This window comes from Oncorhynchus gorbuscha, linkage group LG19 (assembly GCF_021184085.1).
Source record: "Oncorhynchus gorbuscha isolate QuinsamMale2020 ecotype Even-year linkage group LG19, OgorEven_v1.0, whole genome shotgun sequence".
In the NCBI taxonomy this organism is placed as follows: Eukaryota; Metazoa; Chordata; class Actinopteri; order Salmoniformes; family Salmonidae; genus Oncorhynchus; species Oncorhynchus gorbuscha.
In genome coordinates, this window is record NC_060191.1 from 42,464,691 (window position 1) to 42,491,770 (window position 27,080).

A 27,080-nucleotide genomic window follows, 5' to 3' on the forward strand; every position below is an offset into this window, starting at 1 on the left:
GAAATAGAGATTTACACTTTAAAATGACAAATCAAATGTCACTTCGAGAAGCTCAACGTAACAAAGACACAAGCACAAAACAGGACCAGCTTTTGATTGAACATTCTTCTGAGATCCATTCAACTCCTACACAGACTATAATAAACTGTCCATACAAACACTCAACCCCTCAATGATCATCTCGGTTTCTCAATTCTATTAACATACTTAATTAGTAAGGTGCATTATGATGCACACATTCTTAAAGGCCCAGTGCAGTCAAAATGATGTTTTTTTCTGTGTTTTGTGTCATATTGAAACTAACACAATTTGATCAGTGTTATTTCCTGATAGTTGCTTGTTGAAAATACAATCGACACAGGACCTAATTAGCAGGTTTGCAAAGGCAGGAGTTTTGGCTTTCCCGGTGACATCACCAGGCGATAAATGAAGGAATTCACCAATAACAAAGAGAGTTCCAAACCTCTCTGCCAATGACAGCTAATTTTCAGTTTTCCCCTCCCCACTCAGACCCCTCCCAGACAACTTGAGAAATAGTAATTTGCTAAAATACTATTACAGGTGTTACCCAGAAATAATTTGATATTGATGTATAAACATCTGCATTGGGCCTTTAAATGTAATAACTGTGTGAAAATAAGTTAGCATATACATTGTTATAGTGCACTTGAAATAAACCCTACATAATGCTATTAAAAATAGCTTATGAGACTGAACACAGTGACATCCATTGTATATTTATTTTTACATTTGTTAAAATATGGTTTGGGAGTTTGTTGGTCATTGGGATAGACTTGTGAAGGAGTGAGAGTTAAATGCTCTCTAAGGCTTTAAGAGTCAAAGCATTGCAATCCAATAAAACCACAACTCGCAAAAAAATGAACAGGTGATCTTACCATGTGCATTTTAAAAAGGCAAGATGTTACACGCAGGTCAATACAAAGAAGAAGGTTTTGTGAATATCCACATATCTAGATATCTGAGGACACCTTGTGGTAGAAGCCTGCTACTGCAACTATGCCAGTGCCTGTAAAGCACAGTTCCCATTCTGGCTCTGGTCTAGCTCTTTGCTGTTGATTATACCAGACACTGACTCTGCTCAATGATACAGGCAAAATGACCTATAGCTCCTTATCGATTGCTGATATCATCGTAAGTGCTGTGGTTTATCATGATCATTACAATGTAGGAGAGCAGGAAGAATCATATCCACAAAAAAAGGTGTGAAATGGTGGAACGTTCCTTGACCTGACACTGGATTTTACTGACACTTCACACCTTTTTTTGTGGACATGATTATCGTCACAATGTTCTCAATGAGATAGCTTTGAAAATGACAAAAGTCCTAACTATAGTATAGAGGAGCTTTTATAAAAGTGTGCAGGATTTAGATTTCTTCTCCTCGTCGTCATATCCAGGGGCCGACTCTTTCCTGTTGGGGTCGTTCAGCTCGTCAAAAAGTCCGCTGTCAATCATTTCCTGTTGCCAAGCAATGGGCACTGCCCCGGTGTTGAATTCCTTGAAGAATTTGTCATCTTTGTCGTCAAACACAATGCCCTTGATCTCTGAGAAGTCTTTGATGTCCCCCGTGTCTTTGGCGTAGACCACGTTGGGCTTGGGAACCCAGGGTGGGTCGATCAGCCCCGCCTCCAGTCGAGGGAAGTTAATGCTCTTGAACCACTCATGCTTCCTTGGGTCTTCGTTCCTGGATGAGAGAAACACACTGAAGTCAGAGAAATATACATTTCCCCCAAGTCCACCTGACCTGATACCTAGAACCAGGTGTTTTTCCTGAACATGTGACCTGACCAGAAAAACCTCTAGAGGGCCCTAGAATTGTTCTTGGTTCGCCCATGTACTCAGGAATATCTCTGGGGTAAAAACTGCGGTCAATTCTTACTTGGTCCTGCATCCCAGACGCTCGTCAATTTTCTTCTTGAGGAAGAGGTCGATGATGGCCTTGGTGCCCTCGTCAAAGTTCTTGTGCTCGTACTTGCATTCATCCTCGAGGGTGCGCCGTGCCACCTCCTCCTTCTGCACCTTCTCCTTATAGTCCTTGAAGGGCAGGCGAGCTGCTACCATCTCGTAGATACTGCAGCCCAGGGCCCACCAGTCCACTGACATCCGGTAAGGCTCTTTCTTCAGGATCTCTGGGGCCATGTAGCCACTTGTGCCAGCCTGAGGAGAGGGAAGACGGGAGGAGGAGAGGAGGGGAGAGGAGGGAAATGTGATGACAGAGAAGGAAACAGAGAAAGAGAAGTGAGGGTTTGCTTAGGCCAAGTTGTAGGGTTCCATACCATAGCAACAAAATGTTCAGTGTTATATCAACTGTGGACTACAGCACAATACTTCGCACGGTTGAGCTAATCAGTGGCATAGCACAACTTTTGATTGATTGATTAATTGATTCAAGCCTTACATATGCCAATCTACCCTTATGCTCACCATGCCCCTTATCAGGGACTTTATATCCCTGAATTCTACCAAAGCTCTTTCGTAACATCTGCACCAGGTTTCCCCTGCACTAGCCTCCAGTAAGCCCTCTATCCTGGCCATGTCCTGACCTGAGCCCCCCCCCCCCCCTACTTATTTTCCACCATAATTTGCAAAGAAAATCATTAAAAATCCTACAATGTGATTTTATGGATTTTTTTTCTCACAATGTCTGTCATAGTTGAAGTGTACCTATGATGAAAATTACAGGCCTCTCTCATATTTTTAAGTGGGAGAACTTGCACAACTAGTGGCTGACTAAATACTTTTTTGCCCCACTGTAAATAATGCTGGAAGGGCAGTGTACAGTCAGTCATTCCCAAGATAGTACATTGGTAAAAGTCAGTGACAAATATCATAGCTGGGCTTGGTTAAAACCCTGGATGGGAGACCAAAGCCTAGCTGTAGACAGATCAAGTCTCCAGTAGGAGGTGCTGCCCAGCCTAATGTTTTTTATCTGATAGTGGACATAGCGTTGAAGATCTAACGTTGTTTTAAAGCTACAAATTCAACATATTTTATACATGGTTTGTCTATGTTGAAATTTTGTTACCATGATGACATAATCCCGTGGTTGAAATGTCACCCTCAAAACAAGTTGATTACTTTTTTTTCCAAATCTAATGTATTTTCCACATAGATTCTACATCACAATTTACAAGTTTACAAATTATGTTGAAACAACATTGATTCAACAAGTTTATGCCCAGTGGGATGGTAATAATGTAAAACCCTGGTTATGGATACTTATCAATAATACCATGTCATCTCACCCTACTCTAAAAACAATTCCGTCATTGTTGTTAATGTACAGTCAGTAAACAACAAGGATGACGAGTTCATCTCAGCCTATCAGAGCCCTTACCTTTTGATTGATGGTCTTTTCGCCAGGGAGCTCCACGGCCAACCCCAGATCCGAGAGTCGACATTGGCCGAAGCTATCCAGTAGCACGTTCTCTGGCTTCATGTCTCTGTATGCTATATCTATGGAGTGCAGGTGGAGGATTCCTGTGGTGACCTGTGCAATGTAGTAATTGATGCGGTCTATTTCTAGGCCTTTTTCGCCAATGTTGTAGATGTGGTACCGGAGGTCGCCGCCATTCATCAGGGTCATGACGAGACACAGGTGGGTCTTAGTGTCGTAGGCATAGGACAGGTTCACCAGGAACAGGCTGTTAACCTTCTCCAGGATCTGTTTCTCCAGCAGTGCCATGCCTTCACCATTCTTCTGCTTCAGACGCTTCTTGCACAGCTTTTTGCAGGCGTACATCTGGCCTGAGTTCTTCACCTGCACGGCACACACCTATGCAGAGAGAGAGAGAGAGAGGGACTGAAACTAATACGTCTGAGAAATGTACGATAAGATCCCCAAGCTATCACATAACCCAGCTAGCACAAAACGTTCAGAGAAGCACATGTTTCTTAGAGCTTGGTGAGAGCGTGGTTGTCCTATGGTTATTTAGCATACAACCTTCCCACAACTTTATGGGAATGGTGCAGGATTGATGCTTTGCTTTGGAACATTCTCAGCACATTTAATGGTTGACTATGGGCACAAAAAAATGATCCAACTACGCCCTTTCAACATTTTTAAGCAGAATTGGGATGTGCCTTTGGTGATTTGTCGATGTGTCATTCAGTTTTGTTTTTGCACAAAGCGACCGCTGTAGCTAGTTCGTTAGCTAAGCTAGCCACTTCAGCTTGCCAGGAACTCCTCCAGTGTGTGTTGAGGTCATTTCACAGAATTTGTTTTTGGACGGAAGTTGTAGATACTGGTAAGAAATGGCATTTCTCTGTACTGTAGCGTCAGCTGTGCCACCAGAGACCCTGGGTTCGCGCCCCAGGCTCTGTCGCAACAGGCCGCGACCGGGAGGTCCGTGGGGCAACGCACAATTGGCCTAGCGTCGTCCAGGATACGGGGGGTTTGGCCGGTAGGGATATCCTTGTCTCATCGCTACTCCTGTGGCAGGCCGGGCGCAGTGTACGCTAACCAAGGTTGCCAGGTGCACGGTGTTTCCTCCGACACATTGGTGCGGCTGGCTTCCGGGTTGGATACGCGCTGGGTTAACAAGCAGTGCGGCTTGGTTGGGTTGTGTATCGGAGGACGCATTACTTTCAACCTTTGTCTCTCCCGTACGGGAATTGTAGCGATGAGACAAGATAGTAGCTACCAAAAACAATTGGATACCATGAAATTGGGAAGAAAAAGGGGTCAAATTTTTTAAAAGAAAGTAAAAAGGAAAAAAAAGAAATGGCATTTCTGTAGCCAAATATCTTATTCATCCATTTTGTTTTAAGCTTTAAAGACCTGGTAGGATGGTGCATTGATCAGTTATGCCGATTAAAGATGTTCATTTTAGCATTTTTGCCCAAAGTCAACCTTTAAGGAACTTGACAAAAAATATATTTTCTTGGTTTTTCATTGCTTTAACAGAATGTTTCCTAAAAGTTCAAACATGGCAACATTTCATTAAAATGTTGGTAATGTTTTAAGCACGTTCTCCAACTGGTTTGCCATTGGAAAGTTTCTCAAATAGTTCAGAGAACGTTAAGAAACAATGTTCTCCTGGGGGAATATTAGTACTTCAACATAATGTGTCCTACAGGTTTCATCATGGTTCTATTTAAAGTCATATTCTCACATTGTTCTGAGAACGTTAAGAAACAATGTTCTCCTGTGGGAGTTTCAGTAATACAGCATAACGTTTCCTACAGGATTCAAGTTCTCAAATTGTTCCTAGAACGTTAAGAAAGCTTTCCATAAAAACCACAAGATACATTTAGTAACATTCAGGGAACATTATAAGAACGTTATTTAAAAACATACACATTCCGTTCTCAGCATCAACAAAAACCCACGCCCACTAATTGTCCACACCTGAACTTAATGAGTGTTTGTTTCCTTTGAAATAGGGTATCTTTGAATAGATTTAAACAGCTTTGTATGAGTTCAAAAAAACATGGCATGCTAGCTCTATCCTGGTGGCACAGTAGACTAATTCCATGGACAGAGAACAGAGGAATCTCATTGATGCCGTGACACAATAAAACATAAACGTGTTTGTATGATTAATGCCTAAGGAAAGGAATTTCCACGTGCTTCCATCTGTGCTTGGAGACCAAAAACTAAGCTAGCAGTGTTATTGGCTGTGACCGGGAGTCCCATAGGGCGGCGCACAATTGGCCAAGCGTCGTCCAGGTTAGGGGAGAGTTTGGCCGGGGGGACTGTACTTGGCTCATCACACTCGTGACTACTTGTGGCGGGCCGGGCGCCTGCAGGCTGACTTTGGTCGTCAGTTGAACAGTGTTTCCTCCGACACATTGGTGCAGCTGGCTTCCGGGTTAAGTGGAAGGGTGTTAAGAAGCGTGGTTTGGCGGGTCATGTTTCCAAGGACCTTCCCCTCTCCCGAGCCCTTTGGGGAGATGCAGCAATGAGACAAGATCGGAATCGGAACGCAATTGGATATCACGAAACTGGGAAGAAAAAGGGGGTAAAATATAAATAATATTATTGAAACATGTTCTCAGAACGTTAATAAAACCTCCCAGGAAAACTTTCATGTAACCATAGTAAAACATTCTCAGAAGCTCCCTGCAACCTAAAAATGTATGTTCTCAGAAGAGCTGAAATTTTAAATTCTGTTCTCAGAACGTTTAAAAAACCATTGTTTTACCGATCAGGAAACTTATGGCTTCGTTCTCAGAACCAATTGCAAACAAAAACATAACATTTCCACAACTTCCAAGGAACCAAGTGTGTTAGCTGGGCAGTATGTAGTTAGATGAGGTACAAACAATTATCATTTTTAGGGACTTCTTTATCATCCCTTATCATTAGTATTTGTACCATTCCAATTCTCACTGTAACTGTTGCATAACCTTAGAAACAGTGCTAAAACAGTGTTCAAGTTTACATTTTACAACTGTAATATTTCACTACTGTTGTAAGTTAGGGAGCTGCACTGTAAACTTTTTGATGACTTACCTCTCCAAAGCCTCCCTTTCCAAGGGTCCTGAACTCATGAAAATACTTATCAGTGATTTTCTGTTTCTCGTACCCTTTCCACTGCAGGAACTTGTCAAAGTGAGGGCTGGTCTGGTACTCTGTGAAGGGTTTTTCCTTCAGGTACTCCCGTGTGGCATCCTTCACCTTGCCCATCATCACGTCTTCAAAGTCCTTGTCCGACACCGCCTTGCACTTGTCCGCTACCTCTCCTGTCAGGTAGGACAGGAAGCTCTTGGAGTCAGCCTTGCAGAACTTGTTGATGATGTTCGTCCTCGACTTATCTTTGCCAGCGCCTTCCGCCAGATCCCAGTCGATTAGCTCATCCAGGAACTCTGCAGCTGCCACGTACTGCGGGTTGGACTCCAGGAGGAACTTCCTGAAGAACTTCTTCCCTACGGGCTGCCTCTCGCAGAGCATCTCAAATTCTTTTCCCACTGCGGCGCGGATGGACACGCACTGTTCTGGCTTGGGAAGGGACAGGCTGCGCCGCCTCTTCCTCATCTCCTTTTCGTCGCCCCCCTTAAGGTAGGCCGTGTTCGCCACCAGATTATCCAATCCCCCCATGTCACACATGTTGGCTGCTGCTGTGTTGGGTTGTCCCTCCTACACTGTGTGGCTGAGCAGGGAGCTAAGGCTACTAAGGTGCTGGAAGGGGGTGCTAAGAATATGTTCTTTCCCTGTAGTGTGTCCAATTCTCTCCAGGTCCCTGGTGTGACTGAGCAGCTCCGACATCTGCGCCACACCAGAAGACATTCTCTGACTCAATCACGTAATGCTTCATCTCGAATTAAAAAGCACGAGGGATTTTCTCTTAAGTGTTTGTGTGCTCATTCATGGGCGCTGCTCACGGAAAGGAACTTACGTGGTTTCTTACTTAAGAAGCTTTTGTCGGTCTATATTTAGCGAGCTGCCAACTTAGATGGGGACAATGCCAGCATAACTGTAGTGAGGTTGCTGGCCTCGCTGTCATAATATTATGGATAGAAAGACGTAAACAAAGAGTTAAAGGCTACACATTGAGGCGATGAGAGACTATTAATTAAGTTTGTGAAGACAATGTCTGGTTTAGGAGATGAATGGATTTAATAACAGACATAGGCCTACGCTACTGTGTATTCAATTCTGTCAAGAAGTAGTGAAAGATCTCCCTAGAATAATCACTTTAGCTACAGGCTATTTCTATTCAGTTATGAGAAGAGAACACATTCATTTACACAGACTCTATTAGACTTGTAATAGAAAAGCATTTTTCATTATATTCCTGTTCTGCTTTCTGAGATGTCTAGTAAAGGTTAGGCCACAGGTCAGGATTTAGGCAGAAGTCATGGTTGACTTCCACAAAGATTGTTGCTACGCCGAGCTACAGTCCTGACCTGGGATTGGGGGCAAAGCTAAATAAGCAACAGAGAGCTGCATTTAGTGAGCCCTAAACATAGCCCATAGACCGCACGATAGGCAAGATCAGTGCCAAGTATAGTAGCCTAAAACCACGAGGAGTAACAAAGTCTGATAAAACATGCAGGTAAGCTGGGTCCATTTAAAGTTCTGTTGTGTCAAAAGGGGTGTGCTTCGGCTGATGAGCAGAAGACGGGCAGGATTATAACTTTATTTTATTCTGTATATACAGCGCCTCCGGAAAGTATTCAGACCCCTCCACTTTTCCCACATTTTGTTGTGTTACAGCCTTATATTAAAAATGGATTACAAAAAAAATCTATACACAATACCCCATAATGACAAAGCAAAAAAACAGTTTTTTTTAATACATTTTTGCAAAAAGATTTAAAAATTAAAAACAGACCCTTTGCTATGAAACTCGAAATTGAGCTCAGGTGCATCCTGTTTCTATTGATCACCCTTGAGATGTTTCTACAACTCGATTGGAGTACACCTGTGGTAAATTCAATTGATTGGACATGAAAAGGCACACAGTGCATGTCAGAGCAAAAACAAAGCCATGAGGTTGAAGGAATTGTCCATAGAGCTCCGAGACAGGATTGTGTTGTGGCACAGATCTGGGTAAGGGTACCAATACATTTCTACAGCATTGAAGGTTCCCAAGAACATAGTGGCCTCCATCATTCTTAAATGGAAAAAGTTTGGAACCACCAAGTCTCTTCATAGAGTTGGCCACCCGGCCAAACTGAGCAATCAGGGGAGAAGGGCCTTGGTCAGAGAGGTGACCAAGAACCCGATGGTCACTCTGACAGAGCTCTAAAGTTCCTCTGTGGAGATGGGAGAACCTTCCAGAAAGACAACCACCTCTGCAGCACTCAACCAATCAGGCCTTTATGGTAGGATGGCCAGACAGAAGCCACTCCTCAGTCTGATGAAATCAAGATAGATCTCTTTGGCCTGAATGCCAAGCGTCACGTCTGGAGGAAACTTGCCACCATCCCTACGGTGAAGCATAGTGGTGGCAGCATCATGATGTGGAGATGTTTTTCAGCGGCAGGGACTAGAAGACTAGTCAGGATCGAGGTAAAGAGGAACGGAGAAAAGTACAGAGATCCTTAATGAAAGCCTGCTCCAGGACCTCGGACTGGGGCGAAGGTTCACCTTCCAACAGTTCAACGGCCCTGAACACACAGCCAACACACCACGGGAGTGGCTTCAGGACAAGTCTCTGAATATCCTTGAGTGGGCCAGCCAGAGCCTGAACTTGAACCCGATTAAACATCTCTGGAGAGACCTGAAAATAGCTGTGCAGCGACACGCCCCATCCAACCTGACAAAGCTTGAGGATCTGCAGAGACGACTGGGAGAATCTCCCCAAATACACCTATGCCAAGCTTGTAGCGTCATACCCAAGACTCAAGGCTGTAATCGCTGCCAAATGTGCTTCAATAAAGTACTGAGTAAAGGGTCTGAATACTTATGTACATATATTTCCAATGACAATTTTTACTTAATTAGTAACATTTCTAGACCTGTTTTTGATTTGTCATTATGGGGTATTATGTGTAGATTGAGGGGGGAAAAAACGATTTCATCAATTTTAGAATAAGGCTGTAACATAACAAAATGTGAAAAAGTCAAGGGGTCTGGATACTTTCACAGGGCACCGTACATTTACAGTATCAAAGTGAAACATGTTTTATTTTCCATCATGTTTTCGCACTGTATATACATCACCTCAGCTATTATGCAACACAGGTCTTGTTTCATATCTTTATGCACTGTTTGGTAGAGCATGGCACTTGCAACACCGGGGTTGTGGGTTCAATTCCCACAGGGGACCAATACAAAAATGTATGCACTCACTACTTAGGGTAAGTCGCCCTGGATAAGAGTGTCTGTAAAATGGAAACTCCTTGTATCCAAAACAGCTTCTGTAGCTGTACTGATTGAGACTGAGTTGACATGTGTATTTAATTCTCCAACAGTTTATTTATCCATGTTAAGTTGCTGAAGGAGCATGACATGTTCAGTTGTAGGAAAAGGTGTGTGTGTATAGAGTGGGAATTGATACAGGTCTAATTTTCAATGGAAACTACTGGGTGTTACATTCCTACACAACATACAGGGCTGCTTGTAACCATAGACAAGATGAGTAAGGAAAATGTTTTCAAACTTTGGCTATTGCCATGCAAATATCCATCAAAACCTTTGCCAAACCATTAATGTGTTTCAAATTCATTTGAACGTGAATTTCTTATATACATGTGTGACTTGCTTATAATGCCCCAATTATGCAATCTGGGAAGTTCTCTGACTAAACACAGTCCCCGGAGCACCATGGATCCAAACCCCAAAAGCCTACACATGGTGCAGAGACAATCGTAGATATTCTGTAATCATTCTCTTGATTAGAAGGTGAAGTATGAAATGTGCTCTTACAGGAGGGTGTAACGGATGTGAAACGGCTAGCTTAGTTAGCGGTGTGCGCTAAATAGCGTTTCAATCGGTTACGTCACTTGCTCTGAGACCTTGAAGTAGTAGTTCCCCTTGCTCTGCAAGAGCCGCGGCCTTTGTGGAGCGATGGGTAACGATGCTTCGAGGGTGACTGTTCGAGGGTGACTGTTGTTGATGTGTGCAGAAGGTCCCTGGTTCGCGCCCGGGTATGGGCGAGGGGACGGTTTGAAATTATACTGTTACAAGGGGGTCTGAGTTCAGACTTCTGAGGGGATGCAACCATAACCATAAACCATCACATTCAAATGCTAAAGGAAGAAATAACAAAGCTATGCTTAGACTTATTTTAATAACCAACTTTTTTCTCTCACAAAAAAATCTTGGACGACACAAAAAAGTTAACCATGACACCAAGCTCAGCAACTATCCTCAGTTCTTCAGCATTGCCCTGCACCTGCCGACATTTCCATCGAAGAGTAGGACAAGGACGTCTTCACCAGGATATTGGCCATTCAATCTATATCTTAGCATTGAAGGAATGACAGCAGCATGCACACACAATGTACATAGAAGGTTGCAGTATTCAGTCCGGTCTCCTGTCCAAACTTGCAGTGGAAGGATGGGGAAGTTAGAGGCACTTCATTTGCCGATTCTTTGCACGACCCAGTCCTGCTGGCACAGTGGGCAGCGATTGTTCTGCTTCACCCAGAGAGACATGCAGCAATTGTGGAAAGAGTGGTTGCACTCGCCCCATACCACTGTGAAAGAGGAGAGACAGAAGCAGACTATGAAATGGTGTGCTAAATGGTATTTTCAAATGCAGCATGTCAGCAGAAGAGCAGAATACATGGTAAAGCATATTGGTACACACACAACCAATACGTTTTATCCTAATGCATACGCAGGACAAATTCTGCTTTACCAAGGTTTAGATACACTGGCGTTATCACATTTTAACCCAATATACCAGACTAGGAACCCAGGTATATCTGTCACATGCACATCTGCTGTGAGACCAGTAGGAGTTTTCGCCAAGTTCAGGATCTATAAAAGGAGTATCCAGGTTTCACCTAACACTGGAGCAGACACAGGGTCATACCTCCCGCCGGTCTGATAACATGTCTGTTATATACATGTTGGGCTAAGACGTTTAAAGTGGCTTACCGACACAGTCCTCTTGTTTATTTTCAGCCTGACACCGCAAGCATGCATCTGCGGAGAGATGGTACATATCAAGGAAACCTTGCTAACTGGCTACTTAACGTTAAACTGGTGCACAGCCGTCGCTGACCATTCCTGATTTGTTACACATGGACTGATACAGCTGGCTAGCAATTATGTCCTACCAGGCAATGACTTGGGCCATGTTTTCAGAATTCTAACGTTAACCTCCTAGTGTTAGCTTATTAGCAAGCTAACATTAGTTGTCTATTTGCTAGCTAGGTACGAGCTAACAAACTAAGCTCTCCAAATAGGAAGCGTTCTCAGTCTGTCTGCCCATGGTGATGATGTACATCTCTTAATCAGTTTAGATAACTGTCTGACCACTAAGCTGTTGTATTTAGCTTGTTGTTAGCTAGCTTAATGCTCCTCAAGAGTTGGCTATGGGTGTAACAAACTTACCCATAACTTGGACCCTACAGATCGCGCATGTATCGCACTCCACATCCCAGCTCCACATTGCAACAGCATTCCATTTCTTGAGAGAAAACATCTTGTCACTGCTCGATTTTGACCCAGAAGTAGAGCTGTGAGAGTGAACTAAACCCGGCTCTTCACTGTCTTCCATCTCTGCAATAAACTAGCTAACAGCAAAGCAAAATGGACGAAAGAAGCTAGCTAGCTCGTCCGTGGTGTTTGGATGTTTTAATCAGCAGAGCAAACAAAACAGGGGGCGGTCGTGCGCTATAACACATCTGCAGTACTACCAAACGAACAGATGGCGGAGCCAAAGATTAAAAAGTAGTCTACTGTGAATGAAGGTAAAACTCGTCTTCTTTTCTTCTGCTTCTGGGGATTTTATATGGCGGCTGGCAACCAACTTTATGGTGCATTACCACCATCAACTGGACTGGAGTGTGGACTAGAGACAGTGAAAATCTAATCCTACCCAATAATCTCGTATCCCGAAAGAAACAAAATACACGATTAAATACTACATCGCCTGAAGATTTCCCCAGCAGTTCACTTAATTCTGTCTCTTCAAACCCATTACTCCTCAAATCTAATAACAATCGCTCCCTTTCTCTCACATATTTCTGGCATGGAAATAGAGCATTGTTCCACTTTCTCCATCTCCTCCTGACAATGATCACACCTGCCAGTCAGATGTTTCCCCACCACTTCCAATGTACTATTGAGCCTTGTGTGTCCCAGTCTCATCCTTGTGACGACACTTTCCTCCCTTCTCTCTCGGCCCGAGGACCTTTTCCTGGATCTTATACGTGTCTTCCCTTTACTCTCCCTGTTCCACAACTCTTCCTGGATCTTATACGTGTCTTCCCTTTACTCTCTCTGTTCCACAACTTTTCCTGGATCTTATACGTGTCTTCCCTTTACTCTCCCTGGTCCACAACTCTTCCTGGATCTTATACGTGTCTTCCCTTTACTCTCCCTGTTCCACAACTCTTCCTGGATCTTATACGTGTCTTCCCTTTACTCTCTCTGTTCCACAACTCTTCCTGGATCTTATACGTGTCTTCCCTTTACTCTCCCTGTTCCACAACTCTTCCTGGATCTTATACGTGTCTTCCCTTTACTCTCTCTGTTCCACAACTCTTCCTGAATCTTATACGTGTCTTCCCTTTACTCTCCCTGTTCCACAACTCTTCCTGGATCTTATACGTGTCTTCCCTTTACTCTCTCTGTTCCACAACTCTTCCTGAATCTTATACGTGTCTTCCCTTTACTCTCCCTGTTCCACAACTCTTCCTGGATCTTATACGTGTCTTCCCTTTACTCTCTCTGTTCCACAACTCTTCCTGAATCTTATACGTGTCTTCCCTTTACTCTCCCTGTTCCACAACTCTTGCCACTTATTTTGAACCACTCTTCTTATTAATCTCTCGGCTTACACTTTACTGATGGACAATTCCGTCTCAACATTAGGATATCTAAGAGCCTGCTTGGCGATAACATTCTCCTCCTCATTCCCATCACAACTACCCCATCTCTTTCACCCTATACAAACACTGCCAAATGTCATACAATACGTCCTGTCTGCTCTGAGACGCACATGAATTTAAGCTCATCAGTGCTGCACAGGAGTCAGAGTAGATGACTACTCTGTCTGGCCTCACCAACAGTATGGCCATCAACTCCATTGTGTGAACAGATAAATTATCCGTTGCTCTTTTTGTCACTGCCAGTTTACACTGTTCTCTGCTGCCTGTGACTGGAACGAATCGCTGAAGTTGGAGACTTTTATCTCCCTCACCAACTTCAAACATCTGCTATCTGAGCAGCTAACCGATCGCTGCAGCTGTACATAGTCTATCGGCAAATAGCCCACCCATTTTTACCTACCTCATCCCCATACTGTTTTTATTTATTTACTTTTCTGCTCTTTTGCACACCAATATCTCTACCTGTACATGACCATCTGATCATTTATCACTCCAGTGTTAATCTGCAAAATTGTAATTATTCACCTACCTCCTCATGCCTTTTGCACACAATGTATATAGACTCCACTTTTATTTTTTTAAATTTTTTCTTCCTATTGTGTTATTGAATTGTTAATTGTTTACTCCATGTGTAACTCTGTGTTGTCTGCTCACACTGCTATGCTTTATCTTGGCCAGGTCGCAGTTGCAAATGAGAACTTGTTCTCAACTAGCCTACCTGGTTAAATAAAGGTGAAATAAAAATGTAAAAAAATAAACACTCAGGAACACTAAAAGCTGCACCTGTCCTCCTTGTTTTAGGGTCCTTAGATCCATCTGTGAATATATTTAAGAAAGCAGAGTATTGTGTCCTTAAATGTTCACTTACAACTGAATCTACTCCTTAACATGTCTTACCCTCTCAAGCAAACCCTAGATCTATCACTGGTTGAGGGAGAAACCAAGGTGGGATGGCAGGAAGAACCAGAGAGGGGCTAAACTCCCTCCCAAACAACCCCATCTCTCTCGCCATGCAATTGCCTATCCACCCAAAACTTTATTCAGATTTCATTCATGTTCCCAGCACTCTAGGAGCAACTTTTTGTTGTAGGATGTGTAACCGTATGTCCTTGTAGATTTACCCAATATGTTATGGATAAAATCTAATCCAATCACATTTTATTTGTCACATGCGCCGAATACAACAGGTGTAGTAGACCTTACTGTGAAATAATTACTTACAAGCCCTTAACCAATAATGCAGTTCAAGATTTAGGAAAATATTTACTAAATAAACTAAAGTACAAAGTAACACAATAAAATAACAATAATGAGGCTATTTACAGGGGGTACCGGTACCGAGTCAATGTGTGGGGGTACAGGTTAGTCGAGGTAATTTGTACATGTAGGTCCGGGTTTGGCAGGGGGAGGCCATTATTGTATAAAAATAATTGTTAATTGTTCTTAACTGATTTAAATAAAGGTTAAAAAAGGGATGAGTAAAGTGACTATGCATAGATAATAGACAGCGCGTAGCAGCAGTGAAAAAGCAAATGGGGGGGGGGGGGGTCAATGCAAATAGTCCGGGTGGAGCTTTGTGGGCACTATGGCGTTGAACGCTGAGCTGTAATCAATGAACAGCATTCTCACATAGGCGTTCCTTTTGTCCAGGTGGGAAAGGGCAGTGTGGAGTGCGATTGAGATTGCGTCGTCTGTGGATTTGTTGGGCGGCATGAGAATTGTAGTGGGTCTAGGGTTTCTGGGATGATGGTGTTGATGTGAGTCATGACCAGCTTTTCAAAGCACTTCATGGCTACCGACGTGAGTGCTACGGGCCGGTAATCATTCATAATTTAGGCAGGTTACCTTCGCGTCCTTGGGTACAGGGACTATGGAGGTCTGCTTGAAACATGTAGATATTACAGACTCGGTCAGAGAGAGGTTGAAAATGTAAGTGAAGACACTTGCCAGTTGGTCAACTCATGCTTTGAGTACACGTCCTGGTAATCCCTCTGGTCCCGTGGCTTTGTGAATGTTGACTTGTTTAACGGTCTTGCTCACATCGGCTACGGAGAGCGTGATCACACAGTTGTCCTGAACAGCTGGTGCTCTCATGCATGCTTCAGTGTTGCTGGCCTCGAAGCGAGCATAAAAGGCATTTAGCTCATCTGGTAGGCTCGCACCACTGGGCAGCTCCCTGTTGTGCTTCCCTTTGTAGTCCGTAATAGTTTTCAAGCCCTGCCACATCAGACGAGTGTCAAAGCAGGTGTAGTAGGATTCAATCTTAATCCTGTTTTTACACTTTGCCTGTTTGATGGTTTTTCTGAGGGTGTAGCGGGATTTCTTATAAGTGTCCGGATTAGTGTCCCACTCCTTGAAAGCAGCAGCTCTAGCCTTTAGCTTGATGTGGATGTTGCCTGTAATCCATGGCTTCTGGTTGGGATATGTACGTACGGTCACTGTGGGGACGATGTCGTCGTTGTACTTATTGATGAAGCCGGTGACTGAGGTGGTATACTCCCCAATGTCATTGGCTGAATCCCTGAACATATTCCAGTCTGTACTAGCAAACAGGAGTGCCGCTTCTGGGTGAGCATTTTCTTGTTTGCTTATGGCTTTATACAGCTTGTTGAGTGCGGTCTTAGTGCCAGCATCGGTTTGTGGTGGTAAATAGATGGATATGAATAATATAGATGAGAACTCTCTTGGTAGATACTGTGGTCAACAGCTCATCATGAGGTACTCTACCTCAGGCGAACAATACCTCAAGACTTCTTTAATATTAGACATTGCGTACCAGTTGTTATTGCCAAATAGACACACACCCCCGTCTCTCCTCTTACCACATGTAGCTTCTCTGTTGTGCCGATACGCTATCAGCCTGTAGCTTGAGGGACTAGAAGAGTCTTTCCCAGGTTTACCTATTGCCATCACTACCGCCTGCTTCCAACTTCCAGGCAGTTTCCCCTCCTGCCTCACCTTAATGTAAAGGCCCAATACTTTCCCCATTGCAGTGTAACTGAGACGAGCCATCATGATATAACCCATCTCATCCTTACCAGCAGATGTTACCCCAGCTTTAGCTAATGCTCTCTTCATCTCAGCCAATGTATAAAAGGGCCATTCAATGTATCCCACACCATCTCTCTCTGTTCTAGGACCCCCAGATGTTCTCCTCTGACCCTCTCTCTCCCATTCTGACCCTCTTCTGTCAGATTATTTGAGCTGTGCACCTTTACAAATGCCTGGGCTAACATCTCTGCCTTCTCCATCTCTCACTGCAACAATCTCCCCACTTTTTAGCACAGGGAGATCCCAATTTCTTCTGTCCCCACTCATCTTCTTAATCATCCCCCATACCTCTCCCACTTGAGTGGTCCTGCCTATGTTTCCACAGAACCGGCTCCAATACTCACACTTAGCTGTCCTAATGATCCTCCTTACTACCTCTTGTGCTTGTTTATACTGAATCAGGTGCTGGTACTTACGGGACTTTTTCAACATCCTGAAAGCTCTGTTCCTACCCCTCACTGCTTCTGCCCCCTGTACACATAGGAATCACCTGCCTTGTGGCCCCAACTATTGCTCTTCTTATTCCAGCATTGACAGTTTCTATATCTGAATTTAGGTAAAACTCTTCACTGTAGGTCTCCTCAAGTAGCTTCGAAAAGGTAGCAGATGCTCTTATTGTTTATTGTGCAACCTTCTGTTCTGGCTATTTTGCTGTGTGTTTTGTATGTTATACACTATGGCTACTGTTGCACAGTTGCACTTTTGCAACAAAATAAACATAAACAGAAGGCAATCAACTGCAATCTCACCCCCCACCCCCCCAAAAAAAACCTCCAGCCTGATGCACATATGTACAGTATGTGCCATAAGCCAATTGATTATTTTCCCAAACATAGCATGACTATGAATGTTGATGTACAGCTGAGTCAGGTCCGGAGTTCACAGGGTGGTATACTTGAGGCGATCGCACCCCATCATCCTTCAAGTCTTCTACTCAATCGCAGAGTACCACAGGACTCTGTCGTGCATTGTGCTTTTGAAGTCTCCCGTTGCCTCGGTCCCTTGAAGTCCCTCGATGCACTTCTTGCCATAGAGTTTCACTCATTCACTTGCCTTTAGCCTAGAATAAATAATAAAGAATTATAAAAGTACATGGTATGTGACATTTACTTAAAACATGGTGTACGTGTACTCACATCCTACTACTGAGAGGGTAATACAAATAAGCCGTTTGAAGAACAGAAATGGCATTAATCTGGGTTGGGGAAACCAGCCCAGAATCTAAAGATTTAACAGGTGAACAATATCAGTGCTCTCAGCAAGATTTAAATCATGCATATAGAACAATGAAAATACCAGCAACACAATACAAATATGTCACAGCAGAACAGAGACATGCCATACCTTTTGGGGGGTATGTGCACAAACAAAAAAAAGAGCACCCTCCAAAAAAATCTGCAACCCCATGGTCTCTTTGAGCAATTATTATAAGAAGAGGGGAAAGCAGCACAATCTGATGAGTAAAGTAACTATTCTCAACTGGAATAAATGCTACACTCATTAGGTAGGTAGGTAAAGCCCCCGCATTATCTCAACTCACTGGTCACCATAGCAGCACCCACCCATAGCAACTGCTCTAGCAGGTATATCTCACTGTTCACCCCCAAAGCCAATTCTTCCTTTGGCCACCTCTCCTTCCAGTTCTCTGCTGCCAATGACTGGAACGAACTGCAAAAATCTCTGAAGCTGGAGACTCTTACCTCCCTCACTAGCTTTAAGCACCAGCTGTCAGAGCAGCTCAGAGATCACTGCTCCTGTACATAGCTCATCTGTAAATAGCCCATCCAATCTACCTCATCCCAATACTGTATTTATTTATTTATTTATCTTGCTTATTTGCACCCCAGTAGCTCTACTTGCACATTCATCTTCTGCACGTCCTACCATTCCAGTGTTTAATTGCTATATTGTAATTCCTTCGCCACCATGGCCTATTTATTGCCTTCCCTCTCTTATCCTACCTCATGTGCACATGCTGTATATAGATTTTCTTACTGTATTATTGATTGTATGTTTGTTTTACTCCATGTGTAACTCTGTGTTGTTGTATGTGTCGAACTGCTTTGCTTTATCTTGGCCGGGTCGCAGTTTCAAATGAGAACGTGTTCTCAACTAGCCTACCTGGATAAATAAAGGTGAAATAAAAATAACAATGACCAACACATTTCCAGTCAAAATAGAAGATTGTAAGAAATACTGTAGCCTACGGTTACTATATTACAACCCAACTCCATTTGTTGCCACTGTCATTGTATCCCAGTGGATTTCAAATGTTTTGACCCACGACAACAACAAAAAGAGTTGTACAACACTTGCGACCCCCCAAGCACGCACACGCAAACATGCCCACACAATTGCTGAGCAAATGTAGCCTGCCATTACAGCCATAAACGGTGATGCATTTAAAAAATGCAAGATAAACTGTTTTACACCTGCATTGGGAGTTGAACGTCATTCATGTTAGCAGACAATATTAACTGGGGATATACACTGAGTATACCAAACAGGAACACCTTCCCAATATTGAGTTGCAACCCCCCATGTTGACACATGTCGACTCCAATGCTTCCCACAGTTGTGTGAAGTTGGCTGGATGTCTTTTGGGTGGTGGACCATTCTTGAGACACACAGGAAACTGTTGTGTGGAAAAACTCAGCAGCGTTGCAGTTCTTGACACAAACAGGTGCGCCTGGCACCTACTACCAGACCCAATTTAAAGGCCCTTACATTTTTTGCCTTGCCTATTTCACCCTCTGAATGACAAACATACCCAATCAATGTCTCAAGGCTTAAACATCCCTCTTTAACCTGTCTCCTCCCCTTCATCTACACTGATTGAAGTGGAGTTAACAAGGGACATCAATAAGGGATCATAGCTTTCACCTGGATATGGAAAGAGCAGGTGTTCTTAATGTTTTGTATGCTCAGTGTAGGCCTATCATGTCACTGCTCTGGAGTCCAGAGCAAACAAAATAATATGGCCAACTGTTAGTGCAGGATTGGATTGAAAGCATGTTCTGTCTGCACCACGGCCATCACTTTGGGGGGCAGCCCGCCTGCAGAGTGCTCATTACCAGCTGAGTAGCCCTGTTATTCCTCGTACATATCGTGATAACTTTGCCCAAACATCTTAATCCCATAATATTAAAGGGAGTGGGATGTTACAGCTGCTTATCGTTCAACATATAGCCAGTAGCCACCCAAACTAGGCCTATCTGGAGAATTAAAATGATCAGTCAAATCGCCAGGTAACGATGACAAACGTACGCCTACTCTGTTTTTGGCTGGTCAACAAGTTATTTCTGGTCACTAATCTGGATATGCGCACCCAGTACTGATGACTGGTCGTTGGACAACAATCAAGACACTCAACTGTTTGGTTCTGAAGCACATGGATGAGAATTTAACCACAACGGTTTAATTTTGAAAAAGGACATACATTTTTGGTGAAATTATACCCCCACCGTAAAGGACACTGGAGACTGGAAGGGCAGAGGGGCATGTGCTCTGCATGGGTAGAGCCCTATCTGTGCACGTGCCTGCAGCAGAAGCCTTTGATTGATATAAGTGTGCAGATTCTATCCATGTGCTGCAGCTGGGGCCATAAGAAATAACACATTGGAGAAATGCTCTGGGAATAGGGGCCATTTCCAGAGCATGCTATGAGTGCGCTGAGAACGCTTAATCTCCAGCTGTTGGAAGGAAAAAGTATAGCTGGGTTGCAACAAGAACATACCAGATTAATTGCATCAGACATTTGATGTTCTATAAGAACACTAGAGTGGAGTGGAGGTCAATTGGTTTTAGTGTTCTTGGAGCACAGAGGACTAGTGTGGAGATGCAGATGATTGCAGAGCGGAGTGGAAGGATGGAGGGGAGGAATAAAAATGATGCAGTTAAGGTCTTCAGGCAAGACCCTGAATGATGCTGTTTGTTTTGTTCCTCTGGATCTCTCCAGATGAGCAACATGAGGACCAGCCAAAACGACCTGGGTTGGTTTGTTTGGACAGGATTCCGGAGGATTTAAGGATGATCTCGCTGCTTTCCGGAGGAGGGGCAGGGAACAGGATGCAGCGGCTGCAAAATTCCCCAGAACACATGAGTACTGTTTACACCAAACCTCTCTGTCATGGGATATACAGTGGGGAGAACAAGTATTTGATACACTGACGATTTTGCAGGTTTTCCTACTTACAAAGCATGTAGAGGTCTGTATTTGTTTTAAATCATAGGTACACTTCAACTGTGAGAGACGGAATCTAAAACAAAAATCCAGAAAATCACATTGTATGATTTTTAAGTAATTCATTTGCATCACTCAAATACTTGTTCTCCCACTTTATTTGCATGCTATTTGTCTATTGAAGAAAAAATAACATAAGCAGCAGAGTACAACCAGAGCAAAAAAAGTAGCATTAAGTGGACAAAAGAAGAAGAAACACCTGCAACCTTTCACTGCAACCTGTTGAGAGGGAATACTATTCATTGGGTGTGACAGACAGTTCCTGTAGTGAAGCCTCTCTCTCTAACATAAAGATGTATTATCAAGGTTTTGTAGAAATTAATGCTCACGAGCTAAAACATGTCCCTGAAAATTGTGCACAATTGTGTACAACGTCATCCATTTCATATATACAGTATTTTATGTCCTGCAAAAAAATGGATCTATTGATTTCACATGACTGGGAATACAGATATGCATCTGTTGGTCACATATACCTTTAAAAACATGGGCCTCAGGATCTCGTCACTGTATTTCTGTGCATTCAAATTGCCATAGATAAAATGCAATTGTGTTTGTTGTCTGTAGCTTATGCCTGCCCATACCATAACCCCACTGCCACCATGGGGCACTCTGTTCCCATCATTCCATCATTGACATCAGCAAACCGTTCATCCACACAACCCCATCCACGTGGTCTGCTGTTGTGAGGCTGGTTGGACGTACTGCAAATTCTCTAAAATGACGTTGGAGGCGGCTTATGGTAGAGAAATTCATGTTCAATTCTCGGACAATAGCTCTGTTGGACATTCCTGCAGTCAGCATGCCAATTTCACACTCCTTCAAAACATGAGACGTTTGTTGCATTCTGTTGTGTGTTGCACCCAGCACAAGGTGCACCTGTGTAACGATCATGCTATTTGATCAGCTTCTTGTTTTACCACACCTGTCAGGTGGATGGATTATCTTGGCAAAGGAGAAATGCTCACTAACAAGGATGTAAACAAATTTGTGTGCAAAATTTGAGAGAATTAAGGTTTTTATAAGTATGGAACACTTCTGGGATCTTTTATTTCAGCTCATGAAACATAGGACCAACACTTTAGATGTTGGGTTTATATTTTTGTTCAGTGTACAGTATATGCTACGGATTCCAATTCAGAAATATGTTATGAATTTGTAAGTGCTTAAGATCCCATTCAATCTCTTTAAGCCTCGCCTGTACTGTATCTCACCTCACCTCTGTGTTCCTAAGATAGGAAGAGGACCCTTGGTCTCAACCCGACCCCACTGCGAAGACAGGAAACATCCCCTCTCTCTGACCTCTCCCACAGAGGATGTCTGTCTCATTTGGCCTCCCAGCCCTTCACCTACGCGCCTAATGGGGACGGTTAAGGAGGGGGTTGTGATTTACATTCACCCTCAATTATTGGCACCATTGATAAAGATGACCAAACGGACAGTATTACATTAATTTCAAATACAAATATATATTGTATGCTAAAATAAAAAAGAAAATGATACTCTGCCAAGTTAGCTGGCCACCCCGGCGTTCGGGGTACACTTGCTTCTATTCGCCAGCGGTTTTGGTGGCCTACTCAGGAGCGTGACATGCGCCGTTTCGTGGCTGCTTGTTCGGACTGCGCGCAGACTAAGTCAGGTAACTCTCCTCCTGCCGGTCGTCTCAGACCGCTTCCCATTCCTTCTCGACCATGGTCTCACATCGCCTTAGACTTCATTACCGGTCTGCCTTCGTCTGCGGGGAAGACTGTGATTCTTACGGTTGTCGATAGATTCTCTAAGGCGGCACATTTCATTCCCCTCGCTAAGCTTCCTTCCGCTAAGGAGACGGCACAAATCATCATTGAGAATGTGTTCAGAATTCATGGCCTCCCGTTAGACACCGTTTCAGACAGAGGTCCGCAATTCACGTCACAGTTTTGGAGGGAGTTCTGTCGTTTGATTGGTGCTTCCGTCAGTCTCTCTTCCGGTTTTCATCCCCAGTCTAACGGTCAAGCAGAAAGGGCCAATCAGACGATTGGTCGCATATTACGCAGCCTTTCTTTTAGAAACCCTGCGTCTTGGGCAGAACAGCTCCCCTGGGCAGAATACGCTCACAACTCGCTTCCTTCGTCTGCTACCGGGCTATCTCCGTTTCAGAGTAGTCTGGGGTACCAGCCTCTGTCCTCTGTCCTCTGTCCCAGCTCGCCGAGTCCAGCGTTCCCTCCGCTCAGGCGTTTGTCCAACGTTGTGAGCGCACCTGGAGGAGGGTGAGGTCTGCACTTTGCTGTTACAGGGCGCAGACTGTGAGAGCCGCCAATAAACATAGGATTAAGAGTCCTAGGTATTGTCGCGGCCAGAGAGTGTGGCTTTCCACTCGTAACCTTCCCCTTACGACAGCTTCTCGCAAGTTGACTCCGCGGTTCATTGGTCCGTTCCGTGTCTCCCAGGTCGTCAATCCTGTCGCTGTGCGACTGCTTCTTCCGCGACATCTTCGTCGCGTCCTCCCTGTCTTCCATGTCTCCTGTGTCAAGCCCTTTCTTCGCGCCCCGTTCATCTTCCCTCCCCCCCCGTCCTTGTCGAGGGCGCACCTATTTACAAGGTACGAAAGATCATGGACATGCGTTCTCGGGGACGTGGTCACCAGTACTTAGTGGATTGGGAGGGTTACGGTCCTGAGGAGAGGAGTTGGGTTCCATCTCGGGACGTGCTGGACCGTTCGTTGATTGATGATTTCCTCCGTTGCCGCCAGGGTTCCTCCTCGAGAGCGCCAGGAGGCGCTCGGTGAGTGGGGGGGTACTGTCATGTTTTGTCATTGGTTATCATGTCTTGTCTCTGTGCTTCCCTTCTATTCGTTTCCCTCTGCTGGTCTTATTAGGTTCTTCCCTCTTTCTATCCCTCTCTTCCCCTCCCTCTCTCGCTCTCTCTCCCTATCGTTCCGTTCCTGCTCCCAGCTGTTCCTCATTCTCCTACTACCTCATTTACTCTTTTCACACCTCTCCCCTATTTTGCCCTCTGATTAGAGCCACTATTTCTCCCTCTGTTTTCCGCTTCTGTCCTTGTCGGATCCTTGTATGATGTTCGCTGTTCTGTGTCCTTGTCTCGCCCTGTCGTGTTTTACCTTCTTCAGATGCTGCGTGTGAGCAGGTGTCTTAGTCTGCTACGGTCGGTGCCTTCCCGAAGCAACCTGCAGTCTATGGTCGAGTCTCCAGTCAGTCCTCGCTACTGACGAGTGGATTTCAGTTTTCCTGTTTTGTTTTCTCCTTGATAATATCCAGGATTATTACTTTTGTCAAATACTGGAATAAAGACTCTGTTTTCGTTAAGTCGCTTTTGGGTCCTCATTCACCAGCATAACAGTTCTGGTACTTGGTAGAGTTCATGATGCCGTTGACCTTAACAATGGCCCCAGGACCAGTGGAAGCAAGGCCTGAATATTATTGTGTTAGTGTTAACTAAATACAGCCTAAGACACAGCTTGGTCAACAGCTGTCGTCTTTTGATGCTCTGGAGAAGTACCAATGGTGTGTTGGCTCGGGTGTTGGTCTCTGTGCAGAGCAGCTTGTAAGTCTTTCAGAAGACTTCGCGGTCTGCCAGAGGGGTCGTGTTTGGTGCGTGTTTGGTTGGTGTCTGGGACCGTGATGAACCAACGCTCCTCGGCTGGGTCTCCTTTGCCTTGGTTTCTCTGAAATGTCTTACTTTGAGTGAAGAGAGAAGTACAGTATATACATGAGCCATTGATTTTCTTTATTTTATATAACCAATTGTATGCCTAACATTAATGATTGTAGGCCTACAACCACATCCCTTCATCTTGAATCAAAAAGTAAAGAAAACAAAAAAGTATCAAAGCTGGAATGATGTGGTCATGGTCTTCTTAGTTAATGCAACACCCAAGCCCAATACATATGGCGTTAAAAGCAAAACACCAGTCTCAACGTCAACACTGAAGTGACTCCGGGATGCTGGCCTTCTAGGCAGAGTTGCAAAGAAAAAGCCACATCTCAGACTGGCCAATAAAAAGAAACGATTAAGATGGGCAAAGGAACACAGACACTGGACAGAAGGACGCGGCCTAGAAGGCCAGCATCCCGGAGTCGCCTCTTCACTGTTGACTTTGAGACTGGTGTTTTGCGGGTACTATTTATTGAAGCTACCAGTTGAGGACTTGTTATGCGTCTGTTTCTCAAACTAGACACTCTAACGTACAGTACTTGTCCTCTTGCTCAGTTGGGCACCGGGGCCTCCCACTCTTCTTTCTATTCTGGTTAGGGCCAGTTTGTGCTGTTCTGTGAAGGGAGTAGTACACAGCGTTGTACGAGATCTTCAGTTTCCAGCTACAATAGTCATTTACAACATTAACAATGTCTACACTGTATTTCCAATCAATTTGATGTTATTTTAATGGACAAAAAAAGTTATTCTCTTTCAAAAACAAGGACATTTCTAAGTGACCCCAAACTTTTAAATGGTAGTGTAGTTGCCATGGCACTCGCAAGGTCCATCCACAGTGAGACTAATGCGCAGGCGTACTAATAACAGAGTGATAGCGCCGTAATAAAATAAATATAGGGATACTTAAAACATTAACTTTTCTTTAAAGACAAATAAAACATCAGCAAAATAATTAAAATATCCCAAGTATTATTTAAGTTACCAATTGCAAATGGGTTGTGTGACAAAGTTTATATTTGTTATTACTTAAGCTACCACTTTCCATTGCTGAGTGCCTGTAGGAGCACAAGACCGGATGCTCCCTTTTTAGTCATACAGTCAGCAAGCTGTTCCTCTGTGGTAACCCCATAATCCGCTGGATTCTCTGTGCTTGAATACGTTCATTGATGCTGCTAATCTCAAGACAAAGTATTTTCTCTGTGACATACTTGGTTGACTTGACAGCATCAACTAAGTAGCAGTTGTCAGTGACAAACTGCAGGTAGAATGTTCCGTTTTGTCTCAGCAGTGGTAAGCTCTGAGAACAGAGGTGCCAGAAAGATGGCATTGTCAATTCCATCCACAAGAGCAAGGGTTTCTCCAGCAAGTGTGTTTCGGACAGCTCTTCTCATCCTGTTTGACTGCCAACAGATAGGTGAGAATCTCCCTCCTTCACCCATTAACACGATTACATGTCCACCTTGTGTGCCTCCACCTGTAAGGTTCCCTAGCGAAGCATCACTGAAGACAACTAGTTTCAGAGAGTCATCTTTCCAACATGCTGAAACTTTAGAGTCAATGGTTTGTACAGTGACGTGCTTTTTTGTTGGATGCTAAGTTGCACCCATCAACTATTACATCAGGTCTACTCTGTCTAGCAAACCATGGAATTTGACCTATCTTTGACCTCAATTGATCAGCTTCAATTCCACAGAGGGGAATGCCTTTGTGTGGCACTTGAGGAATCCATGTGGATGAGTTGAAGATTCTTGATATAGCTCTCCTGTTGCATCAGTATTGTTCCATCAACTGCAATAAACCCTATGCCAACATAACAATTATCATGCTCCTCACGGCCGACCTGGAAAACAGCTTTGAGGTGTGGAATCACAGTTGTAGCAAAGGTCGGTGAGCCACCCCAGATGAAGTCATCAACATGACAGGCAAGTATTCCAGTCACATTGCAGTCTTGATCAAGCCAATAGAAGACTGTAGGATCCACTTGTGACATTTTTACATTGGTGCCTTGACTTTGTTGTACCAGTAGAGTGATGCATCTGCCAGGCCAGACACACACTGTTTTAGTTTCCACAGTGTTCATTCGCTCCTAGCTTCAGGGGAGGTCGGATGCGAATGTTCCTTGACAGCTCTGTTCCCTGGGAAAATGCTGATTTTTATGTCTATTGAATTAAGTTTCCATTTTTTTTCTGGCAGATCACTGTCAGCAGCAATCTGAGTGACTGAGGTGCATGTCATGAGTTCTTTAGCAGCCATCTCCTCAAAACCTCGAGCCACTAGATGTGCTCCAGTTAAGGATGCTTTAAGGGTACACACCCACCTTGTAGAGACACATTTTTGGCTAATGTCTTTGACTTCCTCAAACACTCCATTTTTCCTCCAATTACTAAGCTCATCTAGTTTAGCTGAGTCAAATGACATGTCTTTTACTTCAAGTACATCATCATTTTGAATGTCATTCTGTTTTTCTTGATTTTCCATTGGTTCAATTCTGAGATCATCTACAAATAACAGGTCAGCTGACCCTGTTCTACCAGAAAGTGTACTTGGTACAGAGTACTGAAAGTTGTACCAGTTCTTTTCCTTTGGCTTTTCCTGCTCGTCCAATGACGGAATGTGGAATACCTCTTTCTTTCTTTCTCTGTTCATGTATTTA

At 43.9% G+C, this 27,080-nt stretch overlaps 2 protein-coding genes across 2 annotated transcripts; both read right to left on the reverse strand.

The window, feature by feature from the left end:
- Nucleotides 1-536: 536 nt before the first annotated feature.
- LOC124005875 (rhodopsin kinase grk7a-like) lies at nucleotides 537-7,215 on the reverse strand. Its single transcript, XM_046315507.1, has 4 exons — nucleotides 6,479-7,215; nucleotides 3,359-3,796; nucleotides 1,901-2,178; nucleotides 537-1,705 (listed from the first exon to the last, which is right to left on the reverse strand). The coding sequence occupies exons 1-4, from the start codon at nucleotides 7,070-7,072 to the stop codon at nucleotides 1,369-1,371; spliced, it is 1,647 nt and encodes a 548-aa protein (XP_046171463.1). The 5' UTR covers nucleotides 7,073-7,215; the 3' UTR covers nucleotides 537-1,368.
- A 3,469-nt stretch (nucleotides 7,216-10,684) lies between these two features.
- Nucleotides 10,685-12,243, reverse strand: LOC124005631 (RING-box protein 2). Its single transcript, XM_046315064.1, has 3 exons — nucleotides 11,978-12,243; nucleotides 11,519-11,566; nucleotides 10,685-11,112 (listed from the first exon to the last, which is right to left on the reverse strand). The coding sequence occupies exons 1-3, from the start codon at nucleotides 12,141-12,143 to the stop codon at nucleotides 10,994-10,996; spliced, it is 333 nt and encodes a 110-aa protein (XP_046171020.1). The 5' UTR covers nucleotides 12,144-12,243; the 3' UTR covers nucleotides 10,685-10,993.
- Nucleotides 12,244-27,080: the final 14,837 nt, after the last annotated feature.